This window comes from Mustela erminea, chromosome 5 (assembly GCF_009829155.1).
Source record: "Mustela erminea isolate mMusErm1 chromosome 5, mMusErm1.Pri, whole genome shotgun sequence".
Taxonomy (NCBI): Eukaryota; Metazoa; Chordata; class Mammalia; order Carnivora; family Mustelidae; genus Mustela; species Mustela erminea.
In genome coordinates, this window is record NC_045618.1 from 147,866,509 (window position 1) to 147,883,542 (window position 17,034).

General features: G+C 42.1%; 1 pseudogene and 1 gene segment (V, D, J or C); both read right to left on the reverse strand.

The window, feature by feature from the left end:
- Positions 1–8,579: 8,579 nt before the first annotated feature.
- LOC116590258 lies at positions 8,580–9,210 on the reverse strand (annotated as a pseudogene).
- A 5,655-nt stretch (positions 9,211–14,865) lies between these two features.
- Positions 14,866–15,387, reverse strand: LOC116591969. The segment is given in 2 exon segments: positions 14,866–15,179; positions 15,281–15,387. Coding segments are annotated over 2 exon segments (360 nt in total).
- Between the last annotated feature and the right edge of the window lie 1,647 nt (positions 15,388–17,034).

Below are 17,034 nucleotides of genomic sequence, written 5' to 3' on the forward strand. Positions count from 1 at the left end.
CAGTTTGTCCCTGCAACGTGGAGATTTGCTTGATAGACAGGACCTGCTCCAGTGTTTAATGGAGAGGAGACCTGGACAACCCACTGGAACACAAGATAAGATGTCACTGACTAAAGTGAGACAGGAAAAGTACTGGGGGAAGCGTAGAGATTCCTGTTAGAGGTGTGATTTCAGTTCTTACAGTTCTTTCTTTCTTTTCTAAGTAAAAACTATCGAAGAACAATGCAGTTTTGAAACAATTAATATAATGCAGACATTTAAAAAGAATCACTGGTTTTAATGATTAGCACATTTCCAAAGAATGAACATAGCAGGATTTTAATTTTTTAAGAAGTTATTTGGGGCTCGAATAGTTTCCAGCATCTGATGTTGCAATAAAGTTGCTTCCCCCCTAGATATGTAGCTGAGGAGCTCAGAAAATGTATTATTTATATGCTTTTCAGAAGAAACATGAACCTGAAGAAGATGCAGAGGAACAATTTTACATCAATATGCGAGTTTCTCTGCCCTGTTAAAATTCTGCTTTACATAAGTGTTTTTGAAAGATTATTGTCAATTATGGGAATATAAATAAAACATAACTAAAATGAAGTTTCTGTGAAGATGCTCTAAGGACATGTGTAATATGTTTATGTAATACGTTTAAGGTATATTTTGAAAAGCTTGATGCCCATAATAACTAGTCTAGGGTGTAACCATGGAGCAGAAATCTGGAGTAACATTTATAGCAATGGATTGAAGAATCAGCATATTATTCAAATCCTTTTCCATTAAGGGATTTTGTGAGTCTAATTTTATGTGGAAATAATATCAGCCTTGTGGGCACAGTCTTATTTCTAATGTGGGATCTGTGTCTCTGTGACAATGAGACGATTCTGGTCAGGGAAACAGGAGAAGGCCTTTTGGGACATTCATGATTCTCCTGAAGATACTTTCAGAGGAATCTCTCCCTTCTCCCAGTCCCTGTTTGGGTCTGCCTGTCACCTTTGGGAATGCTGCCACTATGTCCACCCATGATGGGGGTTACCTGGCATTTGGAAGTGCCATAAAATTGATTTCACATCAAGATACTGGAGGCAACCTGGATGTCATTTCTTTCAGATAATCTGCAGTCTCTCACCTCTTTGTTGTCACTAGGTGCTATCAAAGCCTGGTAGTTAAATGTTCTGTTGTAACATGGTGTGAATTAGACACAAATTGGTTACAACCTCGATTCAGTACTTGGAAGGAAACTCAGAAAGAGAGTCAGAATATTTCCTTCTCGTGTGTCATCTTCAGCAGCAACTTTCTGGGGAACCTGAAAGGTGGAACATTGTGAGAAAACAGTCTTCAGGAGCCCACAGCACACAGGTAGATGGACTTAATCCCATGTCCACCCTCCATGGCACATGCATATGTTTTATTTCTTGTATGTGCCTTTTCCTACATTGTGAAGTCATTCCTGAAGCAAAGCCTCCATTCCTTCCTGCAGATGAAAGTCTTCTTGATTTGTGTTTCCATCCTGGGTTATACCAGCTTTTATATCCAATGGCTGAGGTTCACACCTGACAGCTGTCATGGTGGGACAATGGTGCACGGTGTGGTTCAGAGCCAGATACCACAAGATCGTCATACCCACAGTCTCCTGGAAAGCTTGAGAAAACAGCATCCTTAAAGTGAATTTACACAATCTCTCAGAGATTCAGGGACTCTGTTGTCCAAATATACTCCCACTGGCACTGATGGTTAGTGGTCAATGGACTCAAGAGCACATGCCTAATCTCCCTGTGACATAGTACCTGGTGAGGCCATGCATTTAGGAATATTTCCTCCAATTCTAGTCTCTGCCATATTATATTTTGCTCTGGGGACATTTAAAAATTATTCATGTATCATACCCCTCAGTGGACAGGTAGACAAAATCAGTCTGCCTGCCCACTGTGAGTTTTTGATGATTCTTTGACTTTCTTTTTCCAAATATTTTATTTTTCTCAGTGTTCCAAGCCCTTTGCCTTCCACTTAGTAAATTCAGTATAATGGGAGAGCAGTAAATAAATAAATAAATAAATAAATAATAAATTCTACCCTTCAACCTCTTAGAAGGATTTACAGGGACTGTTGACAATAGGCGCAGCAGGGAAATTCAATTCCAAATCAACTTCATGTTGCAGCTCTGATATACCTGTGTTTTCATTTTCTCAGATCAGACTCTTTGACCTTGCTGCATGAGTTCAGGACCTCTGTTCTTCTCCACATCCCCCATTTTCCATCCCTGAATGCATCATGTGCATCAGGAAGACTGCAAACTTGCCATGACATCCAAAATGCACCTGTGTTCACTGCACGGAGACATGGAATGGTGCTTGTAATATTCCTGCAATTCTTGTCCTTGGGGAGCCCCCTCACTACTTTCTCATAGCCCAGGGCTCACTGCCAGGAGGTGCATTCCTCTCTGAGTCTCCTAGTGAGGGAGGTTATGTAGGTGGATGAAATATGTCAACCATTAATGAAAATAATATAATAATTGCATAATATTTAATCAATTTGGTCATTCAAAGAGCAAGTGAACCATAAGACAACTGGATCAGAGCAAAGAGAGAAATAAATTAGGATATTCTGAAATAAAACACTGGATTTCAACTTTGAGCTTCAGCATATACAGAGGAAGGAATTTATCACACCCTCTTTGCTACAAGAAAATGTGGGATGGAGTAGTTAGGATGGTGGAGAAGGGGTCGCTATGCTTGGATTTCTGGAACACAGCTAGGTAGTCATCAAGTCATTCTGAGCAGCCAAGAAAACAATCAGAGGTCTGAGAGAACAAAACCCACTAGTCTTCAAATAAAAAAACTGACCTCCTTTTGTTATGTAACAGGTGCAGAGAGTTGTCTTGGGACAGATAGAGCTGTGGGGGTGACATCAGGAATGGAGCCTGCTTCTGGAAGCTACCCCAATGTATTGTAGCAGTAGAGCACAAAATATGAACTTTTAGAAGTGTGCTACTCTGGGGATGTGGCTGGCATAAAGGTGCTGATGTGGCAAAGTGGGGCAGAATTCCAGGGTCTGAGGTCTGCTGAGGTACAAGAAGGATATGTGGCACCATTGTGATGCACAGATGCTAGGCAAAGAGCCAGGAACCCGGTTGAACAGTGAGTCTAAGTGCGGGCTTTCTGCTCTGACTTGCCATAAACGGTGAACCACAATCTGGTCATGGGATGTCTTTCCTGAGACCTGCAGGAAAATGGAAAAAGATATAATACTCTCCCCTGGAGGAATAGCATGGGTCCACACCATAGTAGTCCCTAGAAGTTTTGAAACTCTATCATGTGCCTGAGATACAGCAGCTCAGTTACAGGTAGGGTGAACATGGGTTTCAGACGGAAACATTGGAGAGAAAGGGGTTGATTGCTGTTCTGTGAGGGCTCACTGAAGAGTGGGGTGTATGTGAAATTTCAACCTCTCTCTGCTTGACTTATTTTACTCAGCATAATCTCTTCCAGTCCCGTCCATGTTGCTACAAAAGTTAGGTATTCGTCCTTTCTGATGGAGGCATAATACTCCATAGTGTATCTGGGCCACATCTTCTTATCCATTCATCCGTAGAAGGTTTCACTTATTTGTGGAGCATAACAAAAAGCATGGAGGACATGGGGAGTTGCTGAGAAGGGGTTGGGGGTAAATTGGAAGGGAAGGTGAATCATGAGAGACTATGGACTCTGAAAAACAATCTGAGGGGTTTGAACTGGCGGGGGGTTGGGAGGTCAGGGTACCAGGTGGTGGGTATTATAGAGGGCACGGATTGCATGGAGCACTGGGTGTGGTGAAAAAATAATGAATACTGTTATGCTGAAAATAAATAAATTTAAAAAAAAGAAAAGAAAAAAAAAATTTCAACCTCTGCCTAGAGAGAAGATGGCATATTCAACCTACCCATCAGTGCCATCAGGAAGCAAAATAGTGGCACCTAGTGGAGGTCAGACACAACTACAGGAAGCCCTGTCCTCTGCTCCCAAGATGTGCCTTTCCATGAGGGCAAAACCCCTGAGAATAATCATAGCAGGCACCTCCCCCAGAAGATCCTCAGAACAATTCCATCTCAGCAAGTTTAATGATCATAGAATGTGGCACACTTTCAGTCCCCAGGGAAGTAGGCTTAGCTTTCTTCCTTTTTATTCTTAAGTTTTTTAATTTTTATTTTTGATTTCTTTTCTTTTTTTTTTTTTTTTTCATTTCAAACCCCTCAGATTGTTTTTCAGAGTCCATAGTCTCTCATGATTCACCTCCCCTTCCTATTTACCCCAACCCCCTTCTCTCTAACTCCCCATGTCCTCCATGCTTTTTGATTTATTTTCTGATTCATCTTTCTTTATGTTTTCTATTACTTCCTCCTTATTTTTTAGGTTTAATTTTTATAAATACACATTCTTATTTTTTTCTATTTTTAATTTTTTCATTGATATATATTTTATTTTTGTGATCTATATTCTATTTAAGAAGCATTCATTATGACAAATCCTCAATTTATTTGTCTTAATTTATTCCCCTCATCTTATTTTATTTTCCAGAAAAAAAAAAAAAATGAACGGATGAACAGACACTTCTGCAATGAAGACATACAAATGGCTAACACACATATGAAAAAATGTTCATCACCCTTAGCCATCAGGGAGATTCATATCAAAACCATATTGAGATACCACTTTACATCAGTTAGATTGGCTAATATTAACAAGATAGTAAACAACTTGTTTTGGAGAGGGTGTGTAGAAAGGGGAACCTTCTTACACTGTTGGTGGGAATGCAAGTTGGTGCAGCCACTTTGGAAAACATTGTGGAGGTTCCTTAAGAAATTAAATACAGAGCTTCCCTATGACCCTAAATTTGCACTACTGGGTATTTACACCAAAGATACAGATGTCGTGAAAAAAGGGACTATCTTTACCCCAATGTTCATAGCAGCAATGGCCATATTTGCAAAATTGTGGAAAGAGTCAAGATGCCCATTAACAGATGAGTGGATAAAGATTTGCTCCATATATACAATGGAGTATTATGCCTCCATCATAAAGGATAAATATCCGACTTATGCATCAACATGGACACGTCAAGAGGAGATTATGCTGAGGGAAATAAGTCAAACAGAGAGAGTCATTGTATGGTTTCACTTACTTGTGGAGTATAAAGAATAACATGGAGGATTTTTAGAGAAGGATAGGAGAACAGAATTGGGCAAAATTGAGGGTGAGATGAATCCTGAGAAATTGGACTCTGAGAAAGAAACTGAGGGTTTTGGAGTAGGGGGTAGTGGGGGGTTAGGTGAGCCTGGTGGGGGACATTCTGGAGGGCACATATTGCATGGAGCCCTGGGTGTGGTGCATAAACAATGATAATTGGAGCACCGAAAAAAATAAAATAAAATTTGAAAAAAGAAGATATTGAAAAGAAATGAGAGAATGGAAAAATTCACCATAAAAGAATGAGTCAGATGTAGATTTCATTCCCAAGTTTTTAATCAATACAAACATAAATATGAAGTCTGTACTAGAATTTAAAGTGGTGATTTTAAGTATACTAGGTGGCCTTGAAAAAAGGTTAGAAGACAATAAGAATCCCTTACTGCAGTGATTCATGAACTAAAATTGAATCAGGTACAAATTAAAAACAAACAGAATGGTCAAAATTAACAAAACAGGAAACAACATGTGTTGGAGAGGATGTGAAGAAAGGGGAACCCTCTTCCACTGTTGGTGGGAATGCAAGTTGGTGCAGCCTCTTTGGAGAACAGTGTGGAGATTCCTCAAGAAATTAAAAATAGAACTTCCCTATGACCCTGCAATTGCACTCCTGGGTATTTACCCCAAAGATACAGATGTCGTGAAAAGAAGGGCCATCTGTACCCCAATGTTTATAGCAGCACTGGCCATGGTCGCCAAACTATGGAAAGAACCAAGATGCCCTTCAACTGAAGAATGGATAAGGATGATGTGGTCCATATACACTATGGAGTATTATGCCTCCATCAGAAAGGATGAATACCCAACTTTTGTAGCAACATGGACGGGACTGGAAGAGATTATGCTGAGTGAAATAAATCAAGCAGAGAGAGTCAATTATCATATGGTTTCACTTACTTATGGAGCATAACAAATATGGAGGACAAGGGGTGTTAGAGAGGAGAAGGGAGTTGGGGTAAATTGGAAGGGGAGGTGAATCATGAGAGACTATGGACTCTGAAAAACAATCTGAGGGGTTTGAACTGGCGGGGGGGTGGGACGTCAGGGTACCAGGTGGTGGGTATTATAGAGGGCATGGATTGCATGGAGCACTGGGTGTGGTGAAAAAATAATGAATACTGTTTTTCCTGAAAATAAATTAATTAATTAAAAAAATAAAACAAGCTCTAAAACCAAGATACAATCCCAAGTGGAGGCCATAAAACATAAGGATGGATGGAAAGGAGCCAATTTGTGGTATAAAAGATAAAATTATAGAAAATAATGACTGAGAAGATGATGGAATCCAAAATAATGGACCACAAAGGTAGACTTAGGGAACTCAGGGACTTTTTAAAACATAATAGTATTTATATCATAAGCATCTCTGGAGATGGACAGAGAGAAAAAGAGGGATTAGGTTTATTCTGTAAGATAGTAGCTGAAAAGTTCTGTAATATGCAGAAGGACACAGACATCAAAATCCAGGAATTACAGGGAACTCTTGCTAGATTCAACAAATGCTGGTGATCTCTAAAGCATATCATAGTCAAACTCATAAAATACAACACAGAGAAGGAAAGAATCCTGAAAGGAACTAGGGAACAAAAAGCTTAACCTTCAGGGCTTTCAGTACAGCACAACTCTATTATGTGATGATCAGAATCAAATCCCACAGAGTCATCACATCCACATCTTCTGGAAAGTTTGAAAAATCGTCACCCTTAAATGAAAGTTCCAGAAATTCTAGGAAACCCTGACTCCTTTGTACTAAGGTTCTCCTTGTGCGTGTCCACTGCATCCTTTCACAGAACCCTGGGATAGTCAACTGGTTAGTCCTGTCTGTGGGAGGGAACATGTGACAAGCCCACTCTGAATCTCACTGAAGGAACTTATCAGGTACTTTTCACAACAAAAGCAGCAGAGAAACTCCAGAGCATCAGTGCTTGGGTTCATGTGTCACTAATGTCTTTATCTGTTCCAGCTGCTGTAACAAGGTACAAAGACTGAGTGACTTAAAACAACACACACTTATTTCCCACATTCTCTTCTGTAGTCTTGGAAGTCGAATGTCAAGGTGTAGACAGATTTGGTGATTGGAGATCCTACATATCTTAGAGTGTCCTTTCCCTGTCACCTCACACGGGACCAGGAGACAAAGGTCTTTCCCAGTCCTGGTGTGTAAAGGCCCTAATACCATCATGAGATTGTGTCTCCTGACATAAGTGCTTCCCTGAGACCCCTCCTCCTCATCATCATCCCATTACATTGTCGTTAGGATTCCCTGTGATGGTAGAGGTCACACACATTGAGCTGACAGCAACAACTAAAGGATCAGTTAGTTATTCCCTGCAGGTGGAAGGCCCCTCCAATCCAGCATCTCAACCTGAGGATTCTCATGGATATGGTAGAAGCTTCTGGTCTCTGTGTGCACACAGGGAACACAAGACCTTCAGAACCACCTGGTGACCTTAGGGAGTGGACACCTCCCCCTGCAGACACTGGGTAGAAAACAGTCTACTTCTATCATTATCTTTTTACTGTGGTGCTTCTATGGATTGTTCTAATTTTCCAAGGATTCATACTATTTTCTAGTTAGAATGGTTAGTTTCCTCTTTTCTTCTTTCAGTTTCACACATGTTTAGTTAAATTACTGCCTTCTAGGTCCTTGACCTTCATTCCTCTCTCTTTTCTTTCTGCCTCACAGATGAAAAATCTAACAAGAAATCACCTGTTCTCCCTCCTTTCATGCAGATGGGAGTCTGACTCCACAAAAGCCCCTCTCATGAACAGGACCCCATCCCCACCACTGACCCACAGTACAAAAGTCCTTCACTGTCCTTCACTGACTCCTTCTATGGATTTATGTCTTGCTGAGAGACAACCCTTATCTCGAAAGACATGACTGTGAAGGTGATGATGGTTTTATACTCTTGTGTGAGTGTGTGTGTGTGTGTGTACACATGTGTGTGTGATCTTTGACTCCACATCCACACCATGTCCTGGTGGGAGTCCATCAGTTTCCCATGGTGCCATTAACATTGCTGTGAACATGGTTCAAGACAGTGAACCCCGCCTGAGACATTTCATCTCTTGCTTTGGTTTGTTGATACCCTTGTAGCCTCCTGTCCGGCATGCATGTTATGCCACTTTTGGCAACCTTGCACTTTGAGCTAGATGTTCCTATGATGCACAGTGTGTTCTTCTGGGTGATGTGCATGGTCATAATAATTCCAGTTTAGGGCCAGGAACAAACAAGTGCAAGTGACACTGACTTCTGCACTTGTTACTATAGTAGTTCTTCAACTTTTCTTTTTTTTTTTATGTCTGAGAATGAATAGGTAAGCACATAACCATGAGTCCAGAGAGGTTCCCTGAGGGAAACAACTACAAAGAGAGAGGAAGCACGAGATTCTGAGAGGAAACCTGCTCATAACCAATATCTGTATCTGCTCCTAGGGCTAAAGATAGAATTGATGAGTAGCGTGCACCCCATGGTGGTCCATATCCCTTCCTACTGTGAGGTTTGTGTCTGGGATCACACTGATATCCCCTCACTGTATCTCTTGCACAGTAATACACAGTTGTGTCCTCGGCTCTCAGACTGTTCATCTGCAAATAGAGCGTGCTCTTGCCATTGTCTCTGGAGATGGTGAATCAACCCTTCACAGAGTCTGTATAGTGTGTGTAACTACCACCACTGCTAATATATGCAACCCGCTGCAGCCCCTTCCATGGAGGCTGTTGGACCCAGTACATGTCATTATTACTGAAGGTGAATCCAGAGGCTGCACAAGAGAGGCTCAGGGAACCCCCAGACTTCACCAGGTCTCCCCCAGACTCCACCAGCTGCACCTCACACTGGACACCTGCAGACACAAAGCATCCTCATCAGGACACTGTCACATAGCTAGTATTTCTCTCATTCATATTCACTATCACACTCAAGGTCTCTTATTTTCTGTAAATTACCTTTTAAAAGAATAATAAGGATAATCCAGCCAATCACAAACTCCATGGTGAGTTTTCTTTATTCTCTCCTGATTAGAATATCTAATGGAAACATCTGGAAATATGGTGGCTGGGGCTCCTCTCCCAGCTGCAGGGGTAGGTTTGGGCTGCTTTAATCAGCAGAGTGAAGGCTCTATTTTCATGTCCTCTGAGTATATATTCAGCTTGGAGTATGTGAACAGGAAGAACAGTTCCCAGAGCAAGTGTGATTGCATTTTAGATTTTCCCTAAAAATAGAGAGAATTAGTGTTTGTGCAGTTCTATTTTTAAGTCTCTAACGTTTCACTATCTCTACGTTCCTCCCAAATCATCTCTGGGATTATCTGTAATAGCTGTGATGTGTGTACTTGACACAGGATGAAATGCACGTGTGTGGACTGTGTGATATGGTAAACCCTGCTGTCAGAATCAGCAATATCCAGAATATCAAAATCAATTCTCCCTAAACCTTCCTGTACTTCCCTTGGAATTCCTCCTTCCCCTTTCCTTCTTCACCCTGTACCCACCTAGCAATTGATCTTCCTTATGGTCCTTTAGACAAGCATTCATTTTCTACAGTATGTAATTGTGTAATTGTGTTATATATAGTTTCATTTTTAGGGTTTCTGTTGCTGAACCAAATACTTGACATTACCACCATGGTTCTGTGTGTACCATGAACTGTAGCTGTCCCCCAGAAAAACATACTGATTAAAATATAACCCATGAGAAATTTTACTAGCCATTAAGCATGCTTAGATGCAGCTTTAAGGAAAACATGTACTGGAGAGGGTCATACGTTGCCTGCTACATTTTTCCGTTATGTCCCCTACCCCAGAGAGTAATTGCAGTTAGTCAAACAATCCTTTTCTTTGGGCTTGGTCACTAAAGGTCATGTATTATGTGACCAGACATATTTCTCCTTTCTTCTGACTTATCTACAAGACTTATGGTCAATGTGTAACCTATTCCATCTTCTTTGTTGGTTGTTACCTACTTTCTAATAAATATGAGACTGAGGAGTTGTTCAGGGCGACAGTCATTTCTACTGTTGCTCCCTGGTACCATTCTCTTGCAGCTGACTTGCTTGTGGCTCATTCTTCTCCTATGCACCATCAGGAAGCTGCAATAAACTATTCTTTTAATGATGGGCAACATTTCAAAGATAACATAGAGTACAATGTGTCCATTTTTAAGCTGGTGATTGGGCTTGGGATCGTTCCCAGGTTTTTGTATTATGATATGTCATGCCTCAGATTAGAGCTGCAAGAGCTAAGAAAATAAATAGGACAAGCTGTAGATCAACAAATTTTAATAAGTCTATCCAATAATTGTGGTCATGAGACAAATAATGAAATTAAACTCTGGGGAGAGACAAGTGCTTAGGGGGGATCGTGAACCACCATCTTAGCGTATTGTGGACACAGACTGCTGATGGCAAATAAACTGTCACAAGATTTAGCTAGACTATGTAATGGGTTTCTTGACATTGAGTGTGCTCTAGTGTGATATATTGTGAAGTTCTCAAGGACCACATCACTAAACCAATCCTGTCCTCATGTATGCTTTTTTGTGTGAGATGGGGACAAATCCCGAAACAGCTCCCAGTGGTTGTGGCAGAATTGGAGGAAGATGACTCAGAGCAGGAATGCATGGAGACCCATGACCCCTGTGTCCACCACAGAAATAAAGACTTTATCTGTAGAGGAAAACCCTCAGAAGCGGCATCCTGGGGTCACAGGTGGAACCTCGTAGGGTCCTGGAGAGGAACGGATGTCACCACTGGTTCTCAGTTGAGGACCAAACATGTTTTTTACCTGCAATGAAAGCCCTAGTCTTCAGGGGAGGGTAGGAAAACAAAGCTGAGGACACCCAGGGACACGTGGAGCTGTGGGAGTGAACCAAGGGGAAGAACAGAAATGACTGTGTACCCGGAGACAGGCAAGAATACACGGACTTGGATCTCTAGCGGAGGAGCAGGGCATGTTCACGCCTTTCCCAGACCTGGATTCCTAGTGAACACCGGAAGCTAAGGTGGGGTCATCAAGTCAGAGCATCCTTGTGGTCCCATCCCTTCCCCCACATTAACGATTGTCACCTGGAAAGAGCAGAAGTAGATTCTATATGGGAGAGCTCAAAGGGATCACAGTGCCAGTCAGGGAACAGAAACGGGATTTCTGGAGGGATCTGGACTCTTGCTTGGCCACAGCAGAGACACATTTCACCGCTACTACCCAGACAACTCCAGCTTGGCAATGGAGCCAGGAAGAGAGTCACACTCAATACAGCAAAGGTCTTTCAAAGAGAGGACATGATCATCTACAGGTGGAAACAAAACCATAAAACATAATAACAATCTAATATCAAGTGCCCTATGCAACTTCAGCATTTATGAAACCCCAGCACAAACCGGGAGCTCCCCACTGTTGGGGAGCCTCTTTGTACTACTCCTTCCTCCATCCTTTCATGGTCCAAGTCCTGCATGTACAAGTTTAGGGAGAGCAGCTACGTGTACAAATCCTGTTGAAATTTGTCAATGCTGGTTATTCCATTGCATCTGGTAAGTCAGAGCTGCTCCACTGCTCCACTGACTCACGCATCATGAATGGACTTCAATCCTCTGAAGCAGCTTCACCACCAGGTGCGTTCATGTGTAGAGTAGCTAGTAGGATGGCAGGGCTGTTACATTTTGTCATTGCTGCAATCAGTATCACCTCCCTGTAGTTTTCTGGGTGAACCCTTGTCTCTGAGTGCCACATTTACACATTAACACCTTCTCTGGTTCTGCAATGACACTTAACACCTCTGTAACAGAGTTGGGTCAAACCCTTTAACCTGTGTACTCATCACTGCTCTGAGTGATTTAAAAAATCTCTCGTTAAAGCCCTTATCACTGTGTCTTCATGAACAGAGCCATGGTTACAGCATCTTGTCTCCTGGCTCCCTGTAGATTGTTAGTGTATATTTAATAATAAATAAAGTACCACATGATGAGTGGATTGGAGACCGTGAAATGTTGGAATTTCCAATTATGATGACACACCTAGACCCTGTGCTAGGTCCTGGAAGACTGGGCTTACCTGCTGTGGGACTGCAGAGGGGAGGCGACCATCTTGACCTCCAGGTCCACAGGGGAGTCTCATACTCACTAGGTGTTCTCTGGGACCTTAATCTGCACAGACAGAGGTGAGTGTCCACTCTGACTCCAGGGTGTGTGTGAACCTGCATGGAGAGCAGCTGACATCACGGCTCACAGAGAAGGAAATGTAACAGTTATTCTTATGTTTATGTTGGTGTGGGTGGTTTTCTAGGGGGTGCTCATCCCCAGGAACCAAACAACATGCATGTGTGGCTAATGGGAGTCTGTGATTTTTGTGCACATTGCCACAATGTCTGGTTTGAGCCTAGGACATATTCCATGGTTAGTGCAGGAACCCATTAAAAAAAGGATTCCACACTAATAAAATGAGTAAATTTCAGCAGGTATTTGATGGTTTCCAGTAACAAACATGGCCAGTGGAATCTACCCTCTCAATCTGATGGAGAATCACAGTACAACACCACTCTGTAAGGAGATGCTCAGACTCAAATCCCATAGACTTATCATGTCCACATCTTCTGGAAGATTGCACCCAAAACCATAAGATACTTAGGAATAAACCTAACCGAAGGGGCAAAGAATCTGTATGCAGAAAACTAGAAAGTACTCATGAAAGAAATTAAGGAAGACACAAAGAAATGGAAAAACGGTCCATGCTCATGGATTGGAAGAACAAATATTGTGATATGTTTATGCTACTTAGAGAAATCTACATATTAATGCATCTTCTGGAAAGTTTGGAAAAATCACATCCTTCAATGAAGTTTCATACTCTCTCCAAAACTGTGATTCCCCTATGTAAAAGTTCTTCAGTGTGCACTGTGTCTTTTTCACAGAGTCCTAGGATAGTCAACTGGTTAGTTCTACATTCAGGAGGGAATATGTGAGAAATCTACCCTTGTCCCTATTGGAGGACCTTATCATGTACTTTTCAGAACAAACACAGCAGAGAGACTCTAGAGCATCCATGCTTAGGTTTACGTGTCATTTATGACTTTGTCTGTTCAAGCTGCTATAACAATGTACACGAACTGGTTGGTTTTAAACAACAGACACTGATTTTCTACAGTTCTGGATTCTGGCAAGTCCCAGGTCAGGGACAGACAGATTTGGTGTCTGGAGAGCACCCACATCCTAAGCTGTCCTTTCAGGGTCACCTCACATGGGTTCAGAATGCAGGGAGGATTCCCAGTACCGGTGTATAAGGACATCAATCTCATAATGAGTCTGCACCCTCCTGATCTAAGGTCTCACCTAGTTTCCCCATCATATCGGCATCTAGGTTTCTACCTAGAGATAGTAAGGTCACACACAATGAGCTGATGTCAGCAATTGAAGGATCAATTAGCTATTTCCTGCAGGTGGAAGGTCCCTTCCATCCTGTAGGTCTACTTAAAGATTCTCATGGATCCAGCAGAAGCTGGATAATCTTCAGAACCATATGGTGACCTTATGGAGTGGACAGCTTCCACCTGGGACACTGGATAAGACCTCTGTCCACTTCTACTTTGATTGTATAACTTGGGCTGCTTCCCTATGAAATTCTTCTCATTTTTCAAGGATTTGGCCCATTGTCTACTTAGAACAGCAATCTCTCTAGTTTATTCTCCTAGTTTTCATCCTCGTTTAGTGGAGTCAGTCATCACGAAGTATCCTTGGATTATTGCCTGCAAGTTCCTTGACCTTCATTCCTCACTCTTCTCCTCCCACCTCACATATGGGAAATCCAACAAAAACCCCTGAGTTCTCCCTCCTTTGATGAAGGTGGGAGATTGGCTCTACAGAAGGGCCTCCAATGAGCATGACCCCATCCCTGCCACTGACCCACATCACACACAGTGAAACAGTGTCCTTCCCTGACTCATGAAGAATTTATGGCTTGCTGATAGACCTTCTGTGTTTTCAGAAGACATAATGGTGAAGGTGGTGAAGGTTTTATGTTCTCGTTCCTGTGTCTTCTGTGTGTGTCTCTTTGTGGTCTTTAGGATCCACATCCACACCATGTCCTGGTGGGTTTCTCTCTGCTTTGCCAGTGTGTCAATAATATTGATGCTGTGAGAATGATTCTAGGCAATGACACACAGGGATCTTACTTCCCTTCTTTGGGTTGTTGATGCCTCTGTAGCCTCATATCCTGCATGCACTTTAGGCTGTTACTAGCAAGCTTGAATGTTTAGCTGGGTGCTCCCTTGATGCATAGTGATTGTACCTGGGAATTCTGAAAATAGTCAGATGATGCGCATGGAGATGCTTGAAAATCATTGATATTTAGGGGGACAGGAACAAGCAAGTGCAAGTGACACAGACTTTTGTTCTTGTTAATACAATTGTTCTCCAACTTTTATTTTTTTTTAAGTCAGAGAGGGAAGGGGTAAGCATGGAATCACATGTCCAGGGATGCTCCCTGGGGGAAACATTGTAAATAGAGAGGAAACACCGGACCCTGACAGGAAACCTGCTCATAACCTCCATCTGCAGCTGCTTCTGGTGCTTAAAACAGAAAGGTGAGTAGTGTGCACCCCCTGGTGTGATCGGATCCCATCCTACCATGAGGTTTGTGTCTGGGCTCACATTGGAGTCCCTTCACAGTGCCTTTGCACAGAAATACATGGCTGTGTCCTCGGTTCTCAGGCTGTTCATCTGCAGATACAGCGTGTTCTTTGCATTGTCTCTGGAGATGGTGAATCGGCCCTTCACAGAGTCTGTGTAGCTTGTGCTACCTCCACCAGCATCAATATTTGAGACCAACTCTATCCCCTTTCCCGGTGCCTGGCGGACCCAGCTCATTCCATAGCCACTGAAGGTGAAACCAGAGGCTTCACAGGAGAGCCTCAGAGAACCCCCAGGCTTCACCAGGTCTCCCCCAGACTCCACCAACTGCATCTCACACTGGGCACCTGTGGACACAAGACATCCTAGTTAGAAAATTGTCAAATACCACAGTTATCTCCATCCTATTCATTCTCATACTCAATGTCTCTTGTTCTCCATGAATTACCTTTTAAAACTGAAACAAGGAAAAGCCAGCTGAGCACAAACTCCATAGTGAGTTTTCTGTGTTCTGTCCTTATCAATGAATGGAACACCTGAGAATACCAGGGCTGGGGCTCCTCTCCCAGCTTCACGATCTGGCCAGGGCTGTTTTAATTATCAGAGGGGGGGGTCTTATTTGCATGACCTCTCACTATAAAGGAAATTTGGCAAGAAGCATCCTCAAGACGTCAGACACTCCAAGTAGGTGTGAGGATCCTGGCAGAATTTTATAGACATGATATCTTTCACAACATTGTCTTTCTCATTATGCAATTTTGATATTGTCATTACATAGCAACCATTATATTTTTTATTTCCACTTACATCCTCCAATCATGTGAGAAAGGTGCCAATTAATCACCATTTATACAGGTGGATCAGTACACACTGGATAACAGGTGGGCTTTGAATGTCCAAGAGCACACAACAGGTGAGAGTGAGCCTGTGTCTGGGCCTGTGCTCCCCACCATGGGACCTGCCAGTTCTCCTGCACCACCTCCAGGTCAAGGTTGGCCATATGTAGTGAAGTTTGCAGTCTTCCTCAGATTCATGATTCCCAAGTAGATGGGTCAATACCACCTTTTTCTGTCTCAGAAATATGGAGACACTGAGAATCCTAGATGGAGAATCAAAGAGATGATGGAAACACTGCAGGTTTTCAACAACCAAAAGGATAATTTACAATTGATCTTTCTATACTCATCCATGGAAGTCTCAATAAAAATAAAATGGTAGAATAATTAGTAAGCAATAAAACTCAGAATCACTGAGAAAACAATGGATGCTGTTATTTAGGGAAATTCATCTATAAAGTGGAGATGATTGTGTTTCTTTTTTAAAAATTTTATTTGTTTATTTGACAGAGAGATAGAGACAGCACAAGTAAGCAGAGCAGCAGGGAAAGGGGGAGAGAGAGAAGCAGGCTCTCTGCTGAGCAGGGAGCCCGATGCGGGGCTCCATCCCAGGACCTGAGCCGAAGGCAGCCGCTTAACTAACTGAGCCACCCGGGTGCCCCGATGATTGTGTTTCTAATCTCAAAATTATTGTCAAGATCATACAGTTAAAGTTTTCCAAATACTTCGCACTTTGCAAATTTTTGAATTTTTGTATGATGATTGATTCCAAGAAAGGAAGACACTTCTGTGTTTCAACAACTTTTCCAAATTACTTACTGTGTTTGTGTCAGGAAAGAGTTCACAGAGCATGGAGATGAAAACTCTTGAGAGAAGACAGCATTCAACCAATCATTGCCCTGGACCATGGGATCCATGGTTCCTGAGAACCCCTGGTGTTTGGGAGCACCCCCAGATGGTCCTACTACACCAGTTGATTATGGCATCAATTTCCTTGATGCTTATTTGTATATTCAGCTTGTATGTTTCTTTCTATTTCAGTCGAGGTAGTTTGTAACTTTCAAGGAAGGCATCCATTTTTACAGGATGTTTGAATTGTTGACATTAGGTTGCTGGTAATAATTTCTCTTATTTATTTATTTTTTACTTACTTATTTGATTGTTTATGCATACATTATTTTATTCTTTTTCAGTGTTCCACAATTCGTTGCTTATGCAACACACCCAGTACTCTATGCAGTTCGTGCACTCTATAATATCCAAAATTAGGCTTATCAAACCTTCCACCTCTCACCCATACAAAACCTTCAGTTTCTTTCTCAGATCCCACAGTCTCTCATGGTTTTCCTCCCCCTCCAATTTCCCC